This window comes from Salvelinus sp. IW2-2015, linkage group LG2 (assembly GCF_002910315.2).
Source record: "Salvelinus sp. IW2-2015 linkage group LG2, ASM291031v2, whole genome shotgun sequence".
NCBI lineage: Eukaryota > Metazoa > Chordata > Actinopteri > Salmoniformes > Salmonidae > Salvelinus > Salvelinus sp. IW2-2015.
In genome coordinates this window covers 27,799,836-27,822,849 of record NC_036839.1, presented here as the reverse complement: position 1 = coordinate 27,822,849, position 23,014 = coordinate 27,799,836, and the positions used below count along the sequence as shown (strand labels likewise).

Here is a 23,014-nt window from a genome sequence, read left to right as displayed (position 1 = left end):
TCAAGGTAATTCGTAGAAATCCAAATAACACAGATCTTCATTGTAAAGGGTTTCCTGTGCTTGTTCAATGAACCATAAACGGACAGCTGATCGTACTCGCAGTGGCAGACCACGTGTAACAACACCTGCACAGGATCGGTACACACRGACATTACACCTGCGGGACATGTACAGGATGGCAACAACCAGGAACACACAATCCCTCCATCAGTGCTCAGACTGTCCGCAATAGGCTGAGAGAGGCTGGACTGAGGGCTTGTAGGCCTGTTGTAAGGCAGGTCCTCACCAGACATCACCGGCAACAATGTCGTCTATGGGCACAAACCCACCGTTGCTGGACCAGACATGACTGACAAAAAGTGTTCGTCACTGATGAGTCGCAGTTTTGTCTCATAAGGGGTAATGGTCGGATTTGCATTTATCGTCGAGGGAATGAGCGTTACACCGAGGCCTGTACTCTGGAGTGGGATTGATTTGGAGGTGGAGGGTCCGTCATGGTCTGGGGCGGTGTGTCACAGCATCATCGGACTGAGCTTGTTGTCATTGCAGGCAATCTCAACGCTGTGCGTTATAGGGAAGACATCCTCCTCCCTCATGTGGTACCCTTCCTGCAGGGTTGTTGTTTTAAAGTGGCTGTTTAAAGTTGTTTGAAATCTCTTGTGTGCAAAAGAATATACAGTCTATCTTGCAATAGATACAGCTAAATAACTGCTCGATAATCATTTGCCAAAGGCCTGTGAATGAACTGCTATGWTCCTCATGTTTTCACATATGTCATTAGGCATGTCATGACTATTTGTAATAGGGGAAAAACTATAGAACGTATGACTGTGATTGCTGTACCACTGTACCATAAGCGGTAGTTCTATATTGTTTACAGTCAAGAGGAAAGTGATGACTTTATGGAACACCTACTACAAAGGACTGGGAAAGTTTTGTCTTAGTTAACCACCTCACCCAAGCTTTGGGAAAGTGGAGGAGTCAGATGGCAACAGGAGTTAAAATTGAGCCTAGGGCCCCTTCAGTCCCTTGTCACCAGCTGCTGATGTTCATTCAGGGGAAGAAGTAAATAGCTTGACCACCCATAGCTGTCATCGTCCACCTGATTAATCAAACTGCTTGATTTGCACAGGTGGTCACCCGAGCAGAAGGCAAAACTCACACTCTGACTCTCAGAGATGTCAAGATTTCAGAGGATGGGGAAGTTAAACTCACTGCAAAGGATTTCCAGATTGAGGCCAGACTACATGTGAATGGTAGGTTGSGGTTTGTGGTATTTAGTTGTGGTTGTTATAGAGATTCTTGCCCCAACTGCTCTCTTAACCAACATGGAGACCTGTTTTTTTGTGAATTCGATAAGGTTAAACAACAATATAGTCACAATATTTACTCTATAAAGCATACTGGACAGATAAATATGGTGCTATATAGACCAGGTTCATAGTAACGCAATGATTCCACTTTACATTAAATGGCCAGTATTTACCTTGCATTTACATAGGTAGACAGAGTATAAGTACTGTGTGAGTACACATTGTGACATAGATTCAGATTTCTTTAGACAATATTTGTCTCCTTGATGCAAAGCACAGACAAAAATATAATGTAGGTGGGTCAGGTGTGAATGGTGTGGGAGCATGATCTACCCAACCAGTCTGAATTAAATGAGATGCCCATCAGCAAGTAATGATGTGTTAAGTATGAAATGAGAGCCTGTGAGACAGTCATGTATGCTTTTATAACAGAGTGAGGAGAGGTGTACCCACAATGTTAAATTTGAATACAAATGTATTAAAAGAATGAATATGTACAGTAATTGCCAAACAACAAACAGGTTGAAGGAATTACGTAACGGAATGTGTAGCTTACACTGTAACTGTACCTGCCTTTGTAACTACCAAGTCAAAAAAATATATGTTTTAKGCCACTTAATCTAAAGAGGGACCATAACAATAATAATAGTTCGTGGTACTAATAGAATTTGGTCAAATGAGTTTGTTGGTTTCCTAAGCTGTTATGATATGTAAAGTCATCATGTGTAATTCATGTGTGAACTCACAGAGCCACCAATTGAGTTCAGCAAGCCTCTGGAGGACCAGACAGTTGAGGAAGAGGCTACTGCTACTTTGGAGTGTGAAGTCTCCAGAGAAAATGCTGAGGTCACGTGGTTCCAGGACGGACAGGAGATACGCAAAACTAAGAAATATGACATTGTTGCCGATGGCCGCAAGAGAAGACTAATCATTCATGGCTGCACTCTTGATGATTCAAAAACATATACCTGCGACGCCTCAGAATTCAAAACCTCTTGCTTCCTTAACGTTGAACGTAAGTAAAGTATAGATAATTATATTGTTTGTTTGTTAAAGTATAAATTAAAAACCTTTTGATATTGTTTGTTTGTTTGTTGTTAAGACTACACTTTTGTGTATTTGGCATACGGGTGTATTAATACTATGACCGTGTCCTTACAGCTCCACATGTTGAGTTCTCTACGCCACTCCATGATGTTGAGGTCAAAGAAAAGGACTCTGCCAGATTTGAATGTGAAGTATCTCGCGAAAATGTCAAGGTATTGATTCCTGACCCTTCACCCCCTACCTCCCGGACCCTACCACTCTCCCAACCCCCACACAACACATGCACACACCTCTTGTTTTCAAATGCACATTCAAATACACCTTCTTATTTGTATAACAATATAATATAGTTGCATGTGGAGTTACAAAACATAATATTAAGACTGAGACTTGGTTGTGTTTCCTGTCTTCCACTGTTTTTCAACCTTTTACGCTGCTGTTACATTTTTCTCCCTTAATTGTCAGTACATCAGTACATCTTAACATTATTGTACCGTCATTGTAATGTCCTTGTTTTATGGCTGTTTCTGGAAACAGGTCCGTTGGTTGAAGGACAGCAGTGAAATCAGAAAGGGAAAGAAATATGAAATAATTGCCGAAGGTCGCCAACACATTCTCATCATCCACAAATCAGTGTTCGATGATGAAGCAGAATATGAATGTGATGCAAAGGTCTCCAAATCCTCCGGCATGCTTACAGTCATTGGTGAGTCTGGCACACTTTCTCTGCTTCAAAGGGTGAATCCCAAATGGCACCCTAWTCTCTATATAGTGTACTACTTTTGACCAGGGCCCACATAGGGATCTGGTCAAAAGTAKKGCACTATATAAGGATTAGGGTGCCATTTGGGACACAGGCAAATTAATTCATTTTAATGTTATATACTATAATCGACTTATCATAATGTATTGACTTAATGGTTATATTGTATTTCCTTTGCAGAGGAAGAGGCTAGGTTCACCAGGAACCTGTCTAACGTGGAGGGAACAGAAACAGACAGCGTGAAGATGATTTGTGAAGTGTCAAAGGCCGATGCTGATGTCATGTGGTATAAAGGAGACCAGGAACTGCCAGAGGGAGGAAGATACGATCAGATCGTAGATGGCAGGAAGAGGATACTCATCATTCAGGATCTCAAAACAGATGATGCTGGAGAGTACCATTGCAAATTGTCCAGCTCACAGACAACTGGAAACCTGAARATAAATGGTAATGAAATCAGACATGAGCTCTGTTTAATTTAGTCAGTTRAAGACCTTTGTCCGGTGGAGAAAGTTAAATATCCTGGGTAGTGGCTCCACACTGGCAGTACTATTATGAAAACCAAATCAAGGGATGCAGGTAAAAGTATTTGTGGAAAATGAGAGCATATACACTAATCTGTTTTTGTTCTTCCAGAACTGGCTGCTGAGTTTATCTCCAAGCCTCAGAGTCAGGAGGTGGTTGAGGGAGAAAAGGCTGAGTTTGTCTGCTCAGTCTCTAAAGACACATTCATTGTCAAATGGATGAAGGATGATCAGGAGCTAGAAAAAGGGGACAAGTACGACATTGTCTGTGATGGCAAGAGAAGAATACTTGTTATCAAGAACTCTGAACCCAAGGATGAGGGAGCCTATGTTGCCCTCATTGGTACCACCAGAGCTACAGCTGACCTGTTTGTTCTTGGTATGTCATCAATATGTTTATTTTCTATTCCAACCTCTCCAATCTGTATGTGTACAGTATATGTGTCTTTCGGAGTGGTTGCAATAAAGTACATTTTCCGTTAGACCTGTACAATTGGACAATAAAGTAATATTCTTCTAAGATTTTCTTAGAGGCAGCCTTGGGGAAATAATTAATTAGATTTCCTAACTTGTGTTTCTTTCACTTTGATTTCCACAGAAAAACTCAGGATCATTACACCAATCAAAGACACAGAAGCTAAAGAGGGACAAGAGATGGTCTTCAACTGTGAGGTGAACTCTGAGGGAGCTAAAGCTAAGTGGCTGAAGAACGATGAGACCATGTTTGAGAGCAGCAAGTTCGTCATGATCCAGAAAGACAACGTGTTCTCTCTGAGGATCAAGGATGCTGAGAAGTYAGATGAAGGGAACTATACTATTACATTGACAAACCACCGTGGTGAACATGCCAAGAGCTCTGGCAAACTTACCGTAAAAGGTGAACACATTTTTGTTATCAATTTGACCAATTGCTAATTTCATGTAGTAGTATGTCTTATTTTTGTTTGAATTGAGCTACATGACTAACTGATTTCTTTGTTTTGTCAACAGAGGAGAGTCTGAAGATCATTGTACCTCTTGAGGACTGYGACACACAGGAAAAGAAGACTGTTAGCTTCTCTTGCAAGGTCAACAGGCTGAAGGTTACTCTGAAATGGATGAAGGCTGGTCAGGAGATCACACTCAGCAAACGCATCCTCTACAGGGTGGACCAATACAAGCACACACTGACCATCAAGGACTGTACTCTTGCTGATGAGGGTGAATACACCGTCATGGCTGGTGATGACAAGTCTACAGCTGAGATGATCATCAGCGAAGCCCCCACTGACTTCTCCGCACAACTCAAAGACCAGACCATCACTGAGTTTGAGGATGCTGAGTTCACCTGCAAACTCACCAAGGAGAAGGCTGAGGTGAAATGGTACAGGAATGGACGTGAGATCAGAGAGGGACCAAGGTAGGAAAACCTTTAGACTGCTATGAGGCACGGTCACTGTCGCTTTATTGACACTGAAACTAAATCTTAAAAGCTCATTTGCCCCTAAGGGCCACCCCAGGATTTTCATTAAATACAGAAAAGCGTATTGTAACATTATCCATTTGTTTTTTGCAAGGTACATCTTTGAAAAAGAGGGCAAGACCTGCAGGCTGCGTATCAAGGAGTGCAGACCAGATGATGAGTGTGAATATTCTTGTGGCGTCGATGAAAGGAGATCACATGCCCAACTCTTTGTTGAAGGCAAGCCTCTTGAATTCATTCTATGATTCTGTTTGTGTGAGTCCATTTTTCTAACCGTTCTGTATGAATTCATGTTTCACAAATTCAATTTCTTGTGTAATCTTTATTCCAGAGACCGCAGTTGAGATTGTCAGACCACCTCAGGATGTGTTTGAGCCTCCAGGCTCTGATATTGTGTTTGAGGTGGAGCTCAACAAAGACAGAGTTGAGGTCAAATGGTTGAGGAACAACATGACCATTGTCCAGGGTGACAAGTACCAGATGATGAGCGAGGGCAAGATCCACAGACTCCAGGTGTGTGAGATCAGGCCTCGTGACCAGGGAGAGTACAGAATCATCGCCAAAGACAAGGATGCCAGAGCCAAGCTGGAACTGGCAGGTATGTCATCATAGGCTTCATATCCTCTCCGATTCCACAATAAATCAATCCTTTTATTATTTGATCTTATAATTGTTTATTCCTCTACAGCTAAGCCAAATATCAAGACTATGGATCAGAGCTTAGTAACAGACGCTGGAAAGCCCATCGTCATGTTCGTGCCCTACAGCGCGTATCCTAAAGCTGAGGCTGAGTGGTTCTATGATAACGTCAGCCTGCCCAAGGACAACATCCACACCGTTGGGGACAGCACAGAATACAGGCTGAAGGACCCTAAGAAGTCCGATCAGGGACAATACAAGGTTATCATCAAGAACAAACACGGACAGGGAGAGGCATTCATTACTCTGGATGTCATTGGTAAGTTGCCTTTCAATCCACTCTTGTATTTGAATGGATAACGGGAAAGGATATTTTTCATGGAAGGAACATTTTTCTTGGAAATTATATTTTTCTTGGAAGGGATCTTTTTCTTGGAATTTGTTGTTGTTCATATGGATTCCATTTATTCATGTATTTTTGCCTCCCACAGATGTCCCTGGACCCGTGAAGAGCCTTCACGTGGTTGACACCGCCGATGGTGAGGTCAGCCTGGTCTGGGAAGAGCCAGAGAGCGATGGTGGCAGCAAGATCATTACATACTTGGTGGAGAGGCGTGATGTCAAGCGCAAGACATGGACTCTTGCAACTGACCGCTCCGACGCTCCAGAATACACTGTCACCGGACTCCAGAGGGAATCCATGTACCTATTCCGTGTTTGTGCTCGCAACAGAGTGGGCAGTGGACCAAATGTTGAGACAGAGAAACCTGGTGTTTATGCCAAGAACAAGTTTGGTAAGCAAACTATTTGATATTGTAATAATCACCTCATGCAGTATCATTATTCAAACGTAACTGGTTCCAACAATGAACTGTCGACCAGAAAAGTGAATTACAACCTGGCGTTATATTTCAGATGTTCCTGATGCTCCTCAGGATGTGAGTGTTGGAAACGTGAGTAAGTTTGGTGCCACAGTCTCCTGGGAAAAACCAGTGTCTGACGGAGGGTCTGAGATCACATCCTACATCATTGAGTCCCGTGACAGGACCTCTGTGAAGTGGGCTGTGGCTATGATCACTAAAGCAACAGATCGCAGCGCGATCATCAACGATGTCATTGAGAACAAGGAATACATATTTCGTGTCATGGCTGAAAACAAGGCTGGCATTGGCAAACCAAGTGCTGCTACCAATCCAGTTAAGATCATGGACCCCATTGGTAAGTTATTTCAGTTCTGAAAGTTGCTGAAATGTTTTTACTGAAATACATGCACTGTTTTAACATACAAACATGTTTGTTTTTGTTATTCCAGAGAGGCCAAGCCCACCACAGAACCTGGTACCCTCRGAGCAGAACAAGAACTCAGTCCAGCTGACATGGGAGATCCCATTGAAGAATGGAGGCAGCATGATCACTGGCTACATCATTGAGAGATGTGAGGACGAAACAGACCATTGGCTCAGATGCAACGCCAGGCTCTGCCAGGATCTCACATACAAGGTATTTATCCTATAAGATGAAAAGCTCCTAAATGGTTTCTTGGAGATTTCATATAATATTTGTAGTATAATTATCATACGTTTTGTGTTGTATTCTGACTTGAATGCAAGTCTCCCATTGACATCAATTTACTAAATTGTCTAAATTGCTTAAATTGCTTACACTTATCTCAACTCTGAATACTGCTCTTCCATATTTTCCTCAGATATCTGGCCTGAAATATGGTAAAAAATACAACTACAGGGTGATGGCTGAGAATGCAGCTGGAGTGTCTGACCCATCCAACACACTGGGACCCATGCTGGCTGATGATACACATGGTACATTTGGTTCTCTTTTCACTAACCTTGAAGACGTTCATCATTTTAAATGTTGTGCATTTGTCATAACAATGGTAATTATTTTCTATCTTCAGTTGGCCCCACAATGGACCTGAGTGGATTCAAGGATGGCCTGGAGGTCATTGTTCCTTATCCCCTTACTATCCGTGTCCCTATCTCTGGATATCCCACACCAAACGCAAAGTGGAGCTTCGCTGATAAGGAACTCACTGCTGGTGAACGTGTGTCCATGATTACAAAGAGTACCTACGTAGAACTGACCATCACTCCAAGTGTGCGTCCAGACAGAGGTGTATACACTCTTACTCTGGAGAATGATATTACCAGTTGCTCCGGAGAGATTGAAGTCAACGTTATCGGTAAGTGACTTGATGAGCTTTGTGGTGAAACACAACATACTGTATCTTGATATTGTCAACTGCAATTGTTTCTTTTCCCTTCATATCCCTCTTTTTWTTTTTWTTTTAGCATCCCCAAGTGCACCCAAAGACTTCAAGGTTGCCGAGGTGACCAGACAACATGTGCACCTGATGTGGGAGGCGCCAGAGCATGATGGAGGAAGCCCTCTGACTGGCTACCAGATTGAGAAACGTGACGTATCCCGCAAGACCTGGGTCAAGGTATGGATGAACATAAATCTTTAAACCACACAGCAATATACATGTGAAATAACTTAGTTACTTTGTCCTCTTTTCCGGTTGGGACATAAGGCTGGAACAATCTTCGGTAGTCTATCTTTGGCCACAGCTTATACCCTGTTATACATKAAATAAGATTATTATAAATGTAATAACACATGTCACTGACTGTCTTTCCCCAGGTGATCACTGGTGTTCAAGACCAGGAGTTCACTGTCACTGATGTCGTTGAGGGTAAAGAGTATCTGTTCAGGGTTACTGCCTGCAACAAGTGTGGCCCAGGAGAGCCTGCCTACATTGACGAGCCAGTCAATGTGTCCTCCCCTGCCAGTAAGTAGTACAGTAACAAGGACAATGCCTATGCTGTGCACTCAAGTGAAGGGAACTTGATCCATTGTTTTGACGTCTCAATAATTGACATACCTGTCATTTCAATTCGAACTTTTCTCAGTTATTGACATACCTGTAATTTGAGTTCTAGCTGTTCACTATCATTGACATGCCTGTCATTTGAATTAGAACTGTTCTGAATCATTGACATGCCTGTCTTTTGAATTAGAACTGTTCTGAATCATTGACATGCCTGTCATTTGAATTAGAACTGTTCTGAATCATTGACATGCCTGTCATTTGAATTAGAACTGTTTGAATCATTGACATGCCTGTCATTTGAATTAGAACTGTTCTGAATCATTGACAGCCTGTGTCATTTGAATTAGAACTGTTCTGAATCATTGACATGCCTGTCTTTTGAATTAGAACTGTTCTGTTCTAATCATTGACATGCCTGTCTTTTGAATTAGAACTGTTCTGAATCATTGACATGCCTGTCTTTTTGAATTAGAACTGTTCTGAATCATTGACATGCCTGTCATTTGAATTAGAACTGTTCTGAATCATTGACATGCCTGTCTTTTGAATTCAAGCCGTGCCAGACCCACCTGAGAACCTGAAATGGAGGGACAAGTCAGCTTCTGGCATCTTCCTGACCTGGGAACCACCCAAGTGGGACGGCGGTACTGGAATCAAGGGCTACAACATAGAAAGGTGCCAGCGTGGCACAGACAAGTGGGAGTCCTGCGGAGATCAGGTCCCTGAGTTGAAGTAAGTAGAACCAGAGAAAAAAGATCTAAGACATTTTTTGTTTTGTTTTGAAAGGCTAACTTACTTTCTCTTAGATTGCAAGTGACTGGTCTCATTGAGGGACAGTGGTACGCCTACCGTGTGAAGGCCTTGAACAGACTGGGTGCCAGCAAACCCTGCAAGGCTACAGATGAGATTTTGGCTGTTGATCCTAAAGGTATGTTTTGCGTAAATGCTCCATGTCTGTATATGTAACATGAATAATCTTGCATAGTGGCTGAAATGTGTTTCTGTATCATCAGTATAACACATTTTCTGTATAATCTCACAGACCCCCCAGAGATTCTTCTGGATGTTAAATGTCTTGCTGGACTCACCGCCAAAGCTGGCTCTAAGATTGAGCTTCCAGCTGATGTTCTTGGAAAGCCCGTACCTAAAGTAAAATGGACCAAGGGTGACATGGTTCTGAAGGGTGACGATAGAGTTTCTATTGACGACAAGCCTGGTCACTCCGTTGTTACTATCAGCAAGACAACAAGAGAGGACACAGCTACCTACATCATTGAAGCACACAACAGCTGTGGCCGTGCTACTGCAACCGTTGACGTCAACATTCTAGGTATCATATTTTGTCACCTTTATTTGTGAGGAAACACTTGTTTAAAAGTGTGTTCTTTAATGTTCTGACATTGTTTTCTATTTGTCTTGAACAGATAAGCCTGGTCCTCCAGCTGCGTTTGATATCTCTGAGATCACCAACAAGTCCTGTTTCCTGGCCTGGAACCCTCCCAGAGATGACGGAGGTGCAAAGGTCACTAACTACATAGTGGAGAGGAGAGCCGCAGAAAGCGAGATCTGGCACAAGCTCTCCTCCACTGTCAAAGAGACCAACTTCAAGGCCCTCGACCTGACGGCTTTCAAGGAATACATCTTCAGAGTGTTTGCTGAGAACCAGTTTGGTATTGGTGTGCCAGCGGAACATGTGCCAATCATTGCCAGATATGCCTTTGGTATGTTAAGTTTATGTTTGTATTTAGTCAAAGCAATATAATTGTATTTCCTTTAGAGTATTATTTTCTTTTCTGGGTTGTTGCTAAATTGTCTGTAACTGTTGTTTTCAGATTCTCCTGGTGCGCCAACCAAGCTGGAGCCTTCTGATATTGTTAAAGATGGCCTGACTCTGAATTGGTATGAGCCTGAAGAGGATGGTGGCAGTCCTATCACTGGGTACTGGGTTGAGAGGTTTGAACCAGACCAGAACAGATGGATCAGATGCAACAAGATCCCAATCASAGACACAACATTCAGGTAAGACGTTAGAATACATTTAGTTAATTAACATCGTAATGCTTACATTTTAGTCATTGAAGGCAGTAATGACAGTGTTGATTTAATTTCTGGTTGTAGCTATTCATTTGATCGTGGTGTTGATTATGTGATTGTTCCTGATTTGCAGAGTCAAAGGACTACCCACAAGGAAGAAGTATAAGTTCAGAGTCTTGGCTGAGAATCTCGCCGGACCTGGAAAACCAAGCAAGGAAACTGACCAGATCTTGGTCAAGGATCCTATTGGTAATACATCCAACAATCACTATATTACCAAAAGTATGTGGACACATCTCATTCCAAAATCATGGGCATTAATATGGAGTTGGCCCCACCTTTGCTGCTTAAACAGCCTCCACTCTTCTGGGAAGGCTAGATGTTGGAACACTGCTGCGGGAACTTGCTTCCATTCAGCCACAAGAGCATTAGTGAGGTCGGGCACCRATATTAGGCGATTAGGCCTGGCTCGCAGTCGGCCTTCCAATTCATCCCAAAGGTGTTTGATGTGGTTGAGGTCAGGGCTCTGTGCACGCCAGTCAAGTTCTTCCACACCGATCTCAACAAACCATTTCTGTATGGACCTTTCTTTGTGCACGGGGTCATTGTCATGCTGAAACAGGAAAGGGCCTTCCCCAAACTGTTTCCAAAAAGTTGACTTCCCTTCACTGGAACTAAGAGGCTTAGCCCGAACCATGAAAAACAGACCATTATTACTCAGCCACCAATGCACTATGCATTGGGGTAGGTAGCGTTCTCCTGGCATCCGCCAAACCCAGATTTGTCCGTCGGACTGCCAAATGGTGAAGCATGATTCATTACTCCAGAGAACGCATTTCCACTGCTCCAGAGTCCAATGGCGGCAAGCTTTACACCACTCCAGCCAACGCWGGGCATTGCGCATGATGATGTTAGGCTTGCGTGTGGCTGCTCGACCATGGAAACCCATTTCACAAAGCTCCCAACGAACAGTTCTTGTGCTAATGTTGCTTCCAGAGGCAGTGTGGACCTCGGAAGTGAGTTTTGCAACCWAGGACAGACAATTTTTACGCACTACGCGCTTCAGCACTYGGTGGTCCTGTTCTGTGAGCTTGTCTGACCTACCACTTCGCGGCTGAGCTGCTCCTTGACGCTTCCACTTCACAATAACTGCACTTTAGGGCTCAGGTTTCATAAATTCACAAATAGCGATTAAATATTCACYTACTTTTTGAAAATCTTCCTCTGATTTGTCATCCAAAGGGTCCCAGCTATAACATGTAGTGTCGTTTTGTTAGGTAAAATCCTTCTTTATATCCCAAAAAGTCTGWTTAGTTGGTGCCATCGATTTGAGTAATCCACTCGTTCAACATGCAGAGAAAGGAATTCGAAAATCTACCCCTAAACTTTGTTTCAACAAGTCAACATACATTTCTATTTACTCCTCAGTTACCCTAAAMTGTAATCAAACTATAATATTTTTTACGGAAAGAAGTATGTTCAATAGGAAACCAATTTTAGCAGGTGTGTCCTCTCTTCATAGTATTTCCAAGACTGTGTCCCTGTACTAAAACTGATATTTCTTATTCGTTTTGGAAGTTACAAGCCTGAAACCTTGAACATAGACTGCTGACACCCCGTGGAAGCCATAGGAATTGCATCCTGGGAGCTCCAGTATGCTCTTATACTTGCCATTGTAAGAGCATGGTCTCTCAAAAAAAAAGAAAATCCGGTTGGCTTTTCTTTGGATTSTCTCCTACCATATCTATTGTGTTATATTCTCCTACATTATGTTAACATTTCTAAAAACGTCAAAGTGTTTTCTTTCCAATGGTACCAATTATATGCATATGCTGGCTTCAGGGCCTGAGCTACAGGCAGTTTACTTTGGGCACGTCATTCAGGTGGAAATTGAGAGAAAAAGGCCTAGCCCTAAGAAGTTTTTAACCGGGGCAGCTCTAGCAGGGCAGCAATTTTACGAACTGACTCGTTGGAAAGGTGGCATCCTATGACGGTGCCACATTGAAAGTCACTGAGCTCTTCAGTAAGGCCATTCTACTTCTAATGTTTGTCTATGGAGATTGCATGGCTGAAATAGCCAAATCCACTAATTGGAAGGGGTGTCCACATACTTTTATATATATATTGTATTTAATCAACAGACCATTAATCGTTTATGAAATGTGATGTTGTTAACCAAAACAACATGTCTTCTTTTCCTACAGATCCTCCATGGGCTCCTGGTAAGCCAACTGTCAAAGACGTGGCCAAGACCTCTGCCTTCCTACAGTGGACCAAGCCTGAGCATGACGGTGGTGCCAAGATCGAGGGCTACATCATTGAGCTCCTGAAGAGTGGAACTGAGCAGTGGGTCCGGGTTTCAGAAGGAATCAATATCCTGGAGCACTTCCTGAGAGGCCTGATGGACAGACAGGAGTACTCCTTCAGGGTCATTGCAGTCAACATCGCTGGGGAGAGTGATCCCAGCGAGCCTAGCGATCCAGTTCTGTGCAAGGAGAGACTCAGTAAGTAGCTGACTGCGTTCCAAATGGCACCCTATTCCCTTTAACGTTATGGTCACAAGTAGTGTACTATATAGGGAATAGAGTGTCATTTGTGACACACCGACTGAGATCATTTCCATCTGAAGCGGTTCAGTGTGTCATGGTTGGTTGACTGAGTTGATGGTTGATGATGATGCATTCATTTTCCAGATCCTCCTACACCCCCACGCTGGCTGGATGTCATCAACATTTCCAGTAACAGTGCTGAGCTGAAGTGGACAGTACCAGAGAAGGATGGTGGTTCACCCATCACCAACTACATTGTTGAGAAGAGGGACGTCAGGCGTAAGGGCTGGCAGGCAGTGGACACTACTGTGAAGGAGCTGAAGTATACGGTCACTCCACTGAATGAAGGCTCCCTCTATGTGTTCCGTGTGGCTGCTGAGAATGCTGTTGGACCCAGTGAATTCTGTGAACTGGAAGACTCCATTATGGCTAAAGATACTTTCAGTAAGATCATAGTTMATGTTTATAGTGTTACTGTATGTAACTAGTGTTCACTAGTCCATTTCTAAGTACTGTTTCCTATTTTCAGCTACCCCTGGACCACCATATAATCTCTCTGTCCATGGAGTGTCAAAGAGACATGTTGACTTGCAGTGGGACGCCCCCAAGAATGATGGTGGCAAACCAGTTCTGAGGTAAACTTTGGTCAACTCTAGTGTTATAGGAGTGTCATAGAGTGTACTTTTGTCGTATAAGCATGTTTATAACATTTGGCAATATTTTATTCTATTAGATACTCAATTGAAAAGAAGGAGAAACTGGGCACCCGCTGGGTGAAGTGTGGTAAGACCTCAGGTGCTGACTGCAAGTACAGAGTGACAGACGTCATTGAAGGAACCGAGGTTCAGTTCCTGGTTCGTGCTGAGAATGAGGCCGGTGTTGGACACCCTAGTGAACCAACAGAAATCATTGCTATTGAAGATCCAACAGGTGGGTTTTTATCCGTTTTTAAAGTAAAAACACTGTGTTTTATGGCTACATTTGTTTGACTTGCATGAGTAATTTATAATTGATAGTCTATTTACCAACGAAGAAACCCACATCTGCAATATTATAATTCTTGTCTTTGTATTGTTTTTWATAGGTGTACCCTCTCCTCCAATTGAGCTTCACATCACTGAAGCCAGCAGAGACCATTTGTGTATTGCTTGGAGACCACCAGAGAGAACTGGCGGCAGCCCTGTAACTGGCTACCATATCGAGCTCTGTGAGGCTGGTACTGAGAAGTGGATGAGAATCAACTCTCGCCCAATCAAGGAGCTCAAATACAAAACAGAGGAGGGCATCATCCCAGAGAAACAATACGTCCTGAGAGTCCGTGCCATAAACTCTGTTGGAGTTAGTGAGCCATCTGATATCTCTGAGAAGGTCTATGCCAAGGACTCTGACTGTAAGTAAACCTTCCATAATGTATATTTCCGTTTCCAGAGATATATTATATACTGATATCTGATTATACTATATTTTTCCCTCCTGAAGGCATCCCAATCCTTGAGTTCCAGACTAAGGACATTGTGATTGTTGAGGGAGAGAAGTGGTATCTCCCCATCCCATTCAGAGCAGTGCCCAAACCCAAGATCACCTGGCACAAAGACGGAAARGAGCTGAAGGACGATGASAGAATGACCTTCAGACAGGAGTACCTCTCCTGCCATCTGGAGATCGAGAGCTGTCTGCATGCAGACGCCGGCCAGTACAAGGTCACACTGGAGAACTCCTTGGGAACTAGCAGCGGAACAATCAATGTTAAAGTYGTTGGTACGTTTGTGTCAAAATAAAATATATTATTACTTCCATATTCCATGGTGTCCCTAATAGTGTAATCATTACATTTGACATAAATACTCTATTTGGTTGAAAATATTAGAAATATGATTTACTAGCACCAGCATACTACAACTATCAAGATCAAATCTTCATATCCATGTTTGTTTTGACAGGCCTGCCCGGTCCCTGCAAAGACATTGTTGCCAGTGAAATCACCAAGAGCTCTTGCAAGATTTCCTGGGATCCTCCCAACTATGATGGTGGCAGCCCTGTTCTCCACTATGTGCTACAGCGCAGAGAGGCAGGCCGGAGGACCTATGTCAACATGATGTCTGGAGAGAACAAAGTCAGCTGGCCCGTCAAGGATCTGATCCCCAATGGAGAGTAYTACTTCCGGGTCAAAGCTGTCAACAAGATTGGTGGTGGGGAGTACCTTGAGCTCCGCAACCCCGTGATCGCAGAGGATCAGAAACGTGAGTGAAATATTTATTTTGTGTCCAAGAAACGCCTTAAATGAATAACAGGTGCGAACCTTGCTCACAAGTCAAAGTTGATGATTTTATTTTCCAAGAAAGACTAMATTTCTAAAGAGTTGTATTGGATTTATTAAGTGTTCCTTGTTCAATATTTCAGAGCGCCCTGACCCTCCATTAGATGTTGAGACCCACAACCCTACTTCTAAGACTATCACCCTCACATGGAAACCACCKATGTATGATGGGGGCTGCAAGATTATGGGCTACGTTCTGGAGATGATGATGAAGGGTGATGAGAACTTCACAAGATGCAACGACTTCCTTGTGCCTGTGCTGTCCTACACAGTGAGGAATCTCAGGGAGGGAAAACAATACCAGTTCCGTGTACGAGCTGAGAACGCTGCCGGAGTCAGCGACCCATCACGCAGCACACCAATAGTGAAGGCTTCTGATGCTGTTGGTAAGGAAGGATACATCTTATTCAAACCGTCACAATTCAAAACAATGATACGATTTTTCAGCCAGGTCATTTGTCATTYCTAAATGTGGTTGTTTTCTTTTCTTTTCAGAAACACCCAAGGTGTTCCTCAGTGGAAGCCTGCAGTCCGGTATGAGCATTAAGAGAGGTGCTGAGATCAGACTGGACGCCAACATCTCTGGATCCCCATAYCCTCAAATCACATGGTATAGGAACGACGTGGTCATCAGACCTGAAGCCATGAAGAAGAGACCAGAGAAACCCTTTGTTAAGAAGAAGGAGGTGAAGAAGGAGGAAAAGAAGGAAGTGAAGGAAGGAGAAAAGAAGGAAGTCAAGGAGGGAGAGGTTGAGACTCCAGCTGCAGAGGCCCCAGCTGCAGAGCCTGCCCATGAAGAGCCTGAGGAGGAACTCCCTGACTACCCAACCCTCCAGGAACGTCTCACCATCCATGACAAGAAGAGGGGAGAATCCTCTTGCATTGTCAGGGACACCATCAGGGGTGACCATGGCGTGTACACTATCAAGGTCGAGAACGACCATGGTATTGCCTCTGCAACTTGTGAAGTCAATGTGCTAGGTGAGATATAATATTTTATTCATATTTTTTTTAAATTAATTTAGTGGTGTTGTTGAAGCTCATAGTTATTTTCCAACCACATTTTGAAAACGTAATATAAAACCTCTTATTTTACTTTTTACAGATGCACCTGGTCCTGCAATCAACTTCAGGTTTGAGGAGATCAGGAAGAMCTCTGTCATCTGCAAGTGGGATCCTCCCATGGATGATGGTGGCAGTGAGATACTGAACTACACATTGGAAAGGAAGGACAACTCCAAGGTGGAGATCGGATGGATCACCGTAACCTCAACGCTCAGAGGATGTAGATACCCAGTGACCAAACTGATAGAGAAGAAGGAGTACATCTTCCGTGTCACTGCTGAGAACAAGTTTGGTCCTGGACCACCATGTATCTCTAAGCCAATTATTGCCAAGGATCCATTTGGTAAATAATGTATTTTAAAGAGTTTTATCATGTCTATAACATTCAAAATCAGGTTGAAATAATGATGTCAGTTCAACCAGTTTTGCACATCTGGGTTAGTCGTGATTGTACTTTGTTCTTACAACTGTGATGTTCACTTCTTATTCTAGACCCACCAGAGGCTCCAGAGAAGCCTGAGATTGACGGCATCACAGCCAACTCCATGCTGGTTACCTGGGAGGCGCCAAATGACATGGGCAGCCCCATCGTTGGTTACTGGGTGGAGCGTCGTGAGATCAACAGCACCCATTGGACCAGAGTCAACCGGGTAATTTTGGAGGATACAGAAATGAATGTGGAAGGCCTACTGGAGGGTCTGACATATATCTTCAGGGTGGCTGCTGAGAACCAAGCTGGGCCTGGGAAGTTCAGCGTCCCGTCTGATCCCATGACATGCCAGGATCCAATCTGTAAGTCAACAAGATTATGATACGATACCTTTTATTGTCCATTTGCATGGAAATTCATTTTGTGAGTTTAAGCATACAAAATGCACAACATCAATAAAATATAATACAACACAATGATTCATTGTGATTAAGTTTCATTGTTGAACAATGATCAAATACAATATGTTATTGTTGATGTGTTTGTCCCATAGTGCCACCTGGACCACCGTTCCCAAGAATCCTTGACACCACTGAGTCTTCCATTGATGTGGAATGGGATCCTCCTGCCTCCAATGGAGGTGGAGACATCCTGGGATACCATGTTGACAAGACCCTAGCAGGCACCAATGACTGGTCCCGCTCCACAGAGAGACCCTGGAAGACCCGGGCCTTCACTGTGTATGGAGTCAGAGAAGGAGCCAAGTACCTGGTCCGTGTGATCGCAGTCAATGGAGCTGGTGAAGGAACTCCTGGCTTGACTGAATCAGTCTTTGTCAGAGATCCTAAAGGTACAGTAACCAATGATCAAAAAGCTTATTCAAAACAATGACAACAAACGTATGCTTAATACATTAACAACAGTGGCCTCCATTGGTGTCACATTGAATCGGASGACAGGCTCATTGTAATCGCTGGAACGAAATGAATGGAATAATATCAAATACCACTGTTCCTTCCATTCCATTYCAGCCATTACTATTGTCGTTCTCCCTTCATTAACCTCCATGGATATTCAAGTGACTTTGGGTCTTTGAAAGCACTATATAAGTCCTGTGTATTATTATTATTATTAAAAGATAGCTAACGTCACTGAATATTGATTGTGTCTACAGAGGCTCCAGTGGTAGAGTTGGATCTCACTGTGAGGAATGGCGTAATGATCAGAGCTGGGGAGCCACTGATTCTGCCTGCCCTGGTCACTGGTAAACCTCCTCCAGACATCAAATGGACCAAAGATGACGGTCCACCTGAAAAAGACCATGTCCAGATAGAAAATGTTGGAAAGGAAAGCACTCTCAGTATCAAGGCCGCCACGAGAAAGGATCCTGGCAAATACCAGATCAGTGCAAGAAATAGCAGCGGAATCAAGTCTACATGGACAAGGGTTGATGTCATGGGTAAGTGTTTTGATGAATTCTCTATTAGCTATGATTTCACAGTATGCCATTTTGGGCATATTTCACATTTGGTTGTACTTTGATGATGTAAAGCTAGGATTAGGGTTAATGAATAGTCTGTTTGTTAATAGTTAATAGAACATCTATAAAAACATCTATTGTGGATTATCCAAAGAGTAATAATGTCRCCTTAAATGTTGTTGGCCTGCGATAGACTAGTACCCTTTCCAGGGGATGTACTTCAAGCTGCCTCACGCTACAGATACAGGAGATAGGCTCCTAACCTATTGTCCATTCTGGCTCGGACAAAGCTACCTACTTACTTACTCACATATTGTACTTGGATGTAACACTTTGACCTGTCCTCTGTCAGATGTTCCCGGGCCTGTGCTGGACCTGAAACCTGTGGTGGTAACCAGGAAACTGATGATTCTGAACTGGTCCGATCCTGATGACGACGGTGGCAGTGATCTGACCGGCTTCATCATTGAGAGAAGAGATCCCAAGATGCACACGTGGAGACAGCCCATCGAGACACCCTCATCTAAGTGTGAGATTGTGGGTATTGTTGAAGGACAGGAGTACATCTTCCGGGTTGTGGCGAAGAACAAGTTTGGCTGTGGCCCTCCTGTTGATCTGGGCCCTATTGCTGCAGTGGATCCTAAAGGTAATGTCTAMATTTTGTTGATTCATGCAAATGTTTTTCTGTGCAGGTCAGATCATTAATAGAGGTTAATCACTCTATATTTTAATTGAAGCTCCACCAACTTCRCCTGAGAGGTTCCACTACACTGAGAGGACAAAGTCTTCCATCAGCCTTGCATGGAGACCTCCCCGCAACGATGGAGGCAGTCCAATCGTGGGCTACTTTGTTGAGAAGAAGAAGCACGATGCCCCAGCATTTGAGCCTTGTAACACAGAGATGTGCAAGGACCTCTTCATGACCGTCGATAACCTTGAGGAGCTGTTTATGTATGAGTTCCGTGTCAAGGCTGTCAATTTGATTGGACCAAGTGAACCTGGAATTCCACTCACCATTGTCATTCAAGATGATGAAGGTTAGTCCTCCGAGTTCTATGGTCTTGGTATTTGTCCTATATGCTAAAATGGTAAACATGTTGAATTTAATTGGACTTGATTGATTTTAATTGGACTGAATTGAATTGRACTGAATTGAATTGAATAAACTTGTCACTGAGTTGCTCCTTCTATTTCAGTTCCTCCTACTGTGAGGATGTTRAAGACCTTCAAGGGAGATGCCATCACCGTCAAGAAGGGAGAGCCTATTGAAATCCCTGCTGAGGTGACTGGTCTTCCAATGCCCAAGGTTGAATGGTTGAAGGATGAAGTCATTATTGCAGAGCCCACTGAGACTCTGTTGTTGGACACCAAGGAGATCAACAGAATCCAGTCCAACACCAAACTTAGTATCCCTGCAGCAGCCAGATTGGACAAAGGCATCTTTACAGTGACTGCCTCCAACCGTCTTGGGTCAGCTAGTCACACCATCAAGGTTAATGTGTTAGGTAAGTGGTCTGATATTATGTATGTTGTTTGCTTTTCTTCATTTTCTGGACACCGGGAGTATGAATCAGTAAAGTCAAAGCCATTAGCTCACTTTTCTGCAAGAAAATATCCATTCAAATTAGCAAAAATAAGATATTTTAGTCTGTCTACTGTAGTCTGACTTTTTTTCATTGAATTGTTGCGTTGTCATTATAAGGGTAACAATATTAATCCTCTCTCTTGTTTACAGACCGTCCTCTGCCACCAAGGAATGTGAATATTGGTAACATCAAGGCTGAGTCCTGCAAGCTGACCTGGGACGCCCCAGAGGACGACGGGGGAAGTGAGCTCACTAACTACATCGTTGAGAAGCTGGACATTCTTCCTGAGGTGGAACCTGAAGAAGAATATGAGGATTCTGAGGATGAGGAGCCTAAGCCTAAATCTGAGCCTAGACCCATTCCTGTATGGACGGTGATCACCAACAGCATCATTGAGAAACGACTCGGGGTCAGTATAAAACAGATTGAATATATTATGTTTGGTAACACTTGAGTTAAAACCCGCCGGTATAATGCTTCATAGCAGGTCATGAGCATGTATGGTAGAGGTCTTCACTGGTCCACCTGTTCCCGAATACCTGAAACCAGCAGTTTCTCTTTMCCTCGCGCATTAACAGCTCTGGTTGATAACGTAGCTAAAACAATTATTTTCTRCTGCTTCCCTCACTTGGATCTGACCGGACCCGACAGGGTCTATACGGGGATGGGTCTGATTGTCTTTGGGTTAGTTCGGACCAGGTCTATATCTTGAAAAAAATATTTATTCAGGTAGGGTACGGGTAGGTATGCCCCTGTCTTTTTTCAACTTTTTGGTGCTTGTGAAGAATTCTAATGTATGGGCCTTAATAATGAGACATATAATATGCTATGTCTCTCTATATATCAAAAGAAACAACAAAGATTGTAATATGTTAAGACAGTTGCATGAATGCTTATAGTGGACTTAATTGAATCGTTTAATCATTTACTCAATGTTCCCAAATGTCTTCTCAAAGGTTTGGAATCTGGAAACCGGTAGCCAGTACCAGTTCAGAGTGAGAGCAGAGAACAAGTATGGACAGAGTGACGCCTGCGAAACAGAGGCCACCGTCATCAAGGATCTGTACGGACTCCCTGGTCCTCCAGAGAAACCAAAGATCGCAGAGCACACCAGGTCCTCCATGCTTGTGACATGGGACCCTCCACGAGACAACGGTGGATCCACTATCTCTGGCTACTGGCTGGAGAAGAGGGAGAAAGGTTCGTCTTATTGGGCCCGGGTAAATAAAGCCCCAGTGACCAAGCGMGGCCCTAAGGGCTGGGAGTTCCTGGTCGTTCGTATGATTGAGGGGTCCGCATATGAGTTCCGTGTCATGGCTGTCAATGTTGCCGGTATTGGACCCCCCAGTGGACCTTCCGATCCTGCAAATGCAGTGGACCCTCTTAGTAAGTATCATTTTCCCTTTTTCTACAGGTTATAATATGTATATTTATAGAAATAAAAATAACATTAGTATTCATTTAGCTGCTTTGGAAATTGTATTGAAGAATATGTAAGTATGTGCCCTATTGAGAGACTCAGGAATACCTTGTAATGACCAGAGATGGTGACCTTGATGTTTTCCCTCTGTGCCCCACAGTGAAACCCGGCATGCCAGCACCACCAGAGGTCGCAGACAAAACCAAGCACAGTGTCAGCCTCACATGGTCTCCACCTGAAAAAGACGGGGGAAGCCCCATCAAGGGTTACATCGTTGAGATCCAGGATGAAGGCAGCTCTTTCTGGAACAGGATCACAGATCTAGATACTCTGCATGAGACCACAGAGCTCACTGTCCCAAGTCTCAAAGAGCTGAAACACTACAAGTTCAGAGTCACAGCTGTCAATGACATCGGCGAGTCTGACCCAAGTCCCAAGACTGAAGTACTAATTGAGGACATACATGGTAATTAGACCTACTTATTTATCTATTTTAATTTGAAAAGGTATGTTTTTATGCGTGTTAGCAGTCAAGTTTTCAAGATAAAGCACTTTCAGTWGAGCAAAAACCTTCCTTGACGCATCATATGATGCAAAACGCATGCAAACAAAATTGGGAATTGTTAATTGATGGCGAAAATACTAAAATATAGTTTTTGAGTGAAGTATTCCTTTAACCAGTAGTCACAAGTTTATTGTTGTTCTTTGTTTTGATGATGCCTTTTTATGTCACAGTGGGGCCGAAGATCCTTATTGATTGCATTGTGGAAGATTTGCTCTGCGTCAGAGCTGGTCATGCCTTCAGAATCCCTGCCACCATCAAAGGGCGTCCCGTTCCTAAGGTGACCTGGGAATACACTGGTCCAGCAAAGACCCACAAGAAGAATCGCCTTCATGTCCTTCCAGTTGATTCAGAGGTAAGGCATTTATATTTGTATTTATTATGGAGGCAGYAGCTACTCTTCCTGGGGTCCAGCAAAATTAAGGAAGTTATAMAATTTTTTAAACATTACAATACATTCACAACAGATTTTACAACACATTAAGTGTGTGCYCTCAGGCCACTACTCTACTACCACATATCTACAACACTAAATCCATGTTATCGTGTGTGTGTATGCACGTGTCTGTKSCTGTGTTTGTGTCTCTTCACAGTCCCCGCTGTTCCAAAAGGTGTATTTTTATCTGTTTTTTAAATCTATTTTTACTGCTTGCATCAGTTACTTGATGTGGAATAAAGTTCCATGTAGTCATGGCTCTATGTAGTACTGTGTGCACCTCCCATAGTCTGTTCTGGACTTGGGGACTGTGAAGAGACCTCTGGTGGCATGTCTTGTCGGGTATGCATGGGTGTCCGAGCTGTGTGCCAGTAGTTCAAACAGACAGTTCGGTGCATTCAACATGTCAATACCTCTCACAAATACAAGTAGTGATGAAGTCAATCTCTCCTCCACTTTGAGCCAGACGAGATTGACATGCATAGTACAGATTTATTTATTTATCTGATGTATTTTTATTTAACCTTTATTTAACT

General features: G+C 43.2%; 1 protein-coding gene across 1 annotated transcript in view; it reads left to right on the top strand.

The window, feature by feature from the left end:
* Positions 1 to 23,014, top strand: part of ttn.2 (titin, tandem duplicate 2) — a 185,094-nt gene that overhangs the window by 92,581 nt on the left and 69,499 nt on the right. The window contains exons 105-148 of the mRNA XM_070446281.1: positions 1,133 to 1,256; positions 2,062 to 2,328; positions 2,475 to 2,572; positions 2,898 to 3,066; positions 3,304 to 3,570; positions 3,760 to 4,026; positions 4,246 to 4,524; positions 4,638 to 5,046; positions 5,204 to 5,328; positions 5,441 to 5,707; positions 5,798 to 6,067; positions 6,240 to 6,542; positions 6,664 to 6,966; positions 7,061 to 7,248; positions 7,454 to 7,568; positions 7,664 to 7,948; positions 8,058 to 8,209; positions 8,410 to 8,557; positions 9,154 to 9,331; positions 9,406 to 9,527; positions 9,642 to 9,929; positions 10,024 to 10,320; positions 10,432 to 10,618; positions 10,767 to 10,882; positions 12,838 to 13,137; positions 13,327 to 13,626; positions 13,712 to 13,817; positions 13,916 to 14,112; positions 14,267 to 14,572; positions 14,662 to 14,940; positions 15,123 to 15,422; positions 15,583 to 15,885; positions 15,995 to 16,480; positions 16,605 to 16,907; positions 17,057 to 17,356; positions 17,548 to 17,844; positions 18,169 to 18,453; positions 18,827 to 19,120; positions 19,212 to 19,511; positions 19,671 to 19,979; positions 20,210 to 20,469; positions 21,017 to 21,446; positions 21,641 to 21,946; positions 22,216 to 22,397. Of these exons, the coding sequence (XP_070302382.1) occupies positions 1,133 to 1,256; positions 2,062 to 2,328; positions 2,475 to 2,572; positions 2,898 to 3,066; positions 3,304 to 3,570; positions 3,760 to 4,026; positions 4,246 to 4,524; positions 4,638 to 5,046; positions 5,204 to 5,328; positions 5,441 to 5,707; positions 5,798 to 6,067; positions 6,240 to 6,542; positions 6,664 to 6,966; positions 7,061 to 7,248; positions 7,454 to 7,568; positions 7,664 to 7,948; positions 8,058 to 8,209; positions 8,410 to 8,557; positions 9,154 to 9,331; positions 9,406 to 9,527; positions 9,642 to 9,929; positions 10,024 to 10,320; positions 10,432 to 10,618; positions 10,767 to 10,882; positions 12,838 to 13,137; positions 13,327 to 13,626; positions 13,712 to 13,817; positions 13,916 to 14,112; positions 14,267 to 14,572; positions 14,662 to 14,940; positions 15,123 to 15,422; positions 15,583 to 15,885; positions 15,995 to 16,480; positions 16,605 to 16,907; positions 17,057 to 17,356; positions 17,548 to 17,844; positions 18,169 to 18,453; positions 18,827 to 19,120; positions 19,212 to 19,511; positions 19,671 to 19,979; positions 20,210 to 20,469; positions 21,017 to 21,446; positions 21,641 to 21,946; positions 22,216 to 22,397 (11,067 nt within the window). The remainder of the gene's footprint in view (positions 1 to 1,132; positions 1,257 to 2,061; positions 2,329 to 2,474; positions 2,573 to 2,897; positions 3,067 to 3,303; positions 3,571 to 3,759; positions 4,027 to 4,245; positions 4,525 to 4,637; positions 5,047 to 5,203; positions 5,329 to 5,440; positions 5,708 to 5,797; positions 6,068 to 6,239; positions 6,543 to 6,663; positions 6,967 to 7,060; positions 7,249 to 7,453; positions 7,569 to 7,663; positions 7,949 to 8,057; positions 8,210 to 8,409; positions 8,558 to 9,153; positions 9,332 to 9,405; positions 9,528 to 9,641; positions 9,930 to 10,023; positions 10,321 to 10,431; positions 10,619 to 10,766; positions 10,883 to 12,837; positions 13,138 to 13,326; positions 13,627 to 13,711; positions 13,818 to 13,915; positions 14,113 to 14,266; positions 14,573 to 14,661; positions 14,941 to 15,122; positions 15,423 to 15,582; positions 15,886 to 15,994; positions 16,481 to 16,604; positions 16,908 to 17,056; positions 17,357 to 17,547; positions 17,845 to 18,168; positions 18,454 to 18,826; positions 19,121 to 19,211; positions 19,512 to 19,670; positions 19,980 to 20,209; positions 20,470 to 21,016; positions 21,447 to 21,640; positions 21,947 to 22,215; positions 22,398 to 23,014) is intronic.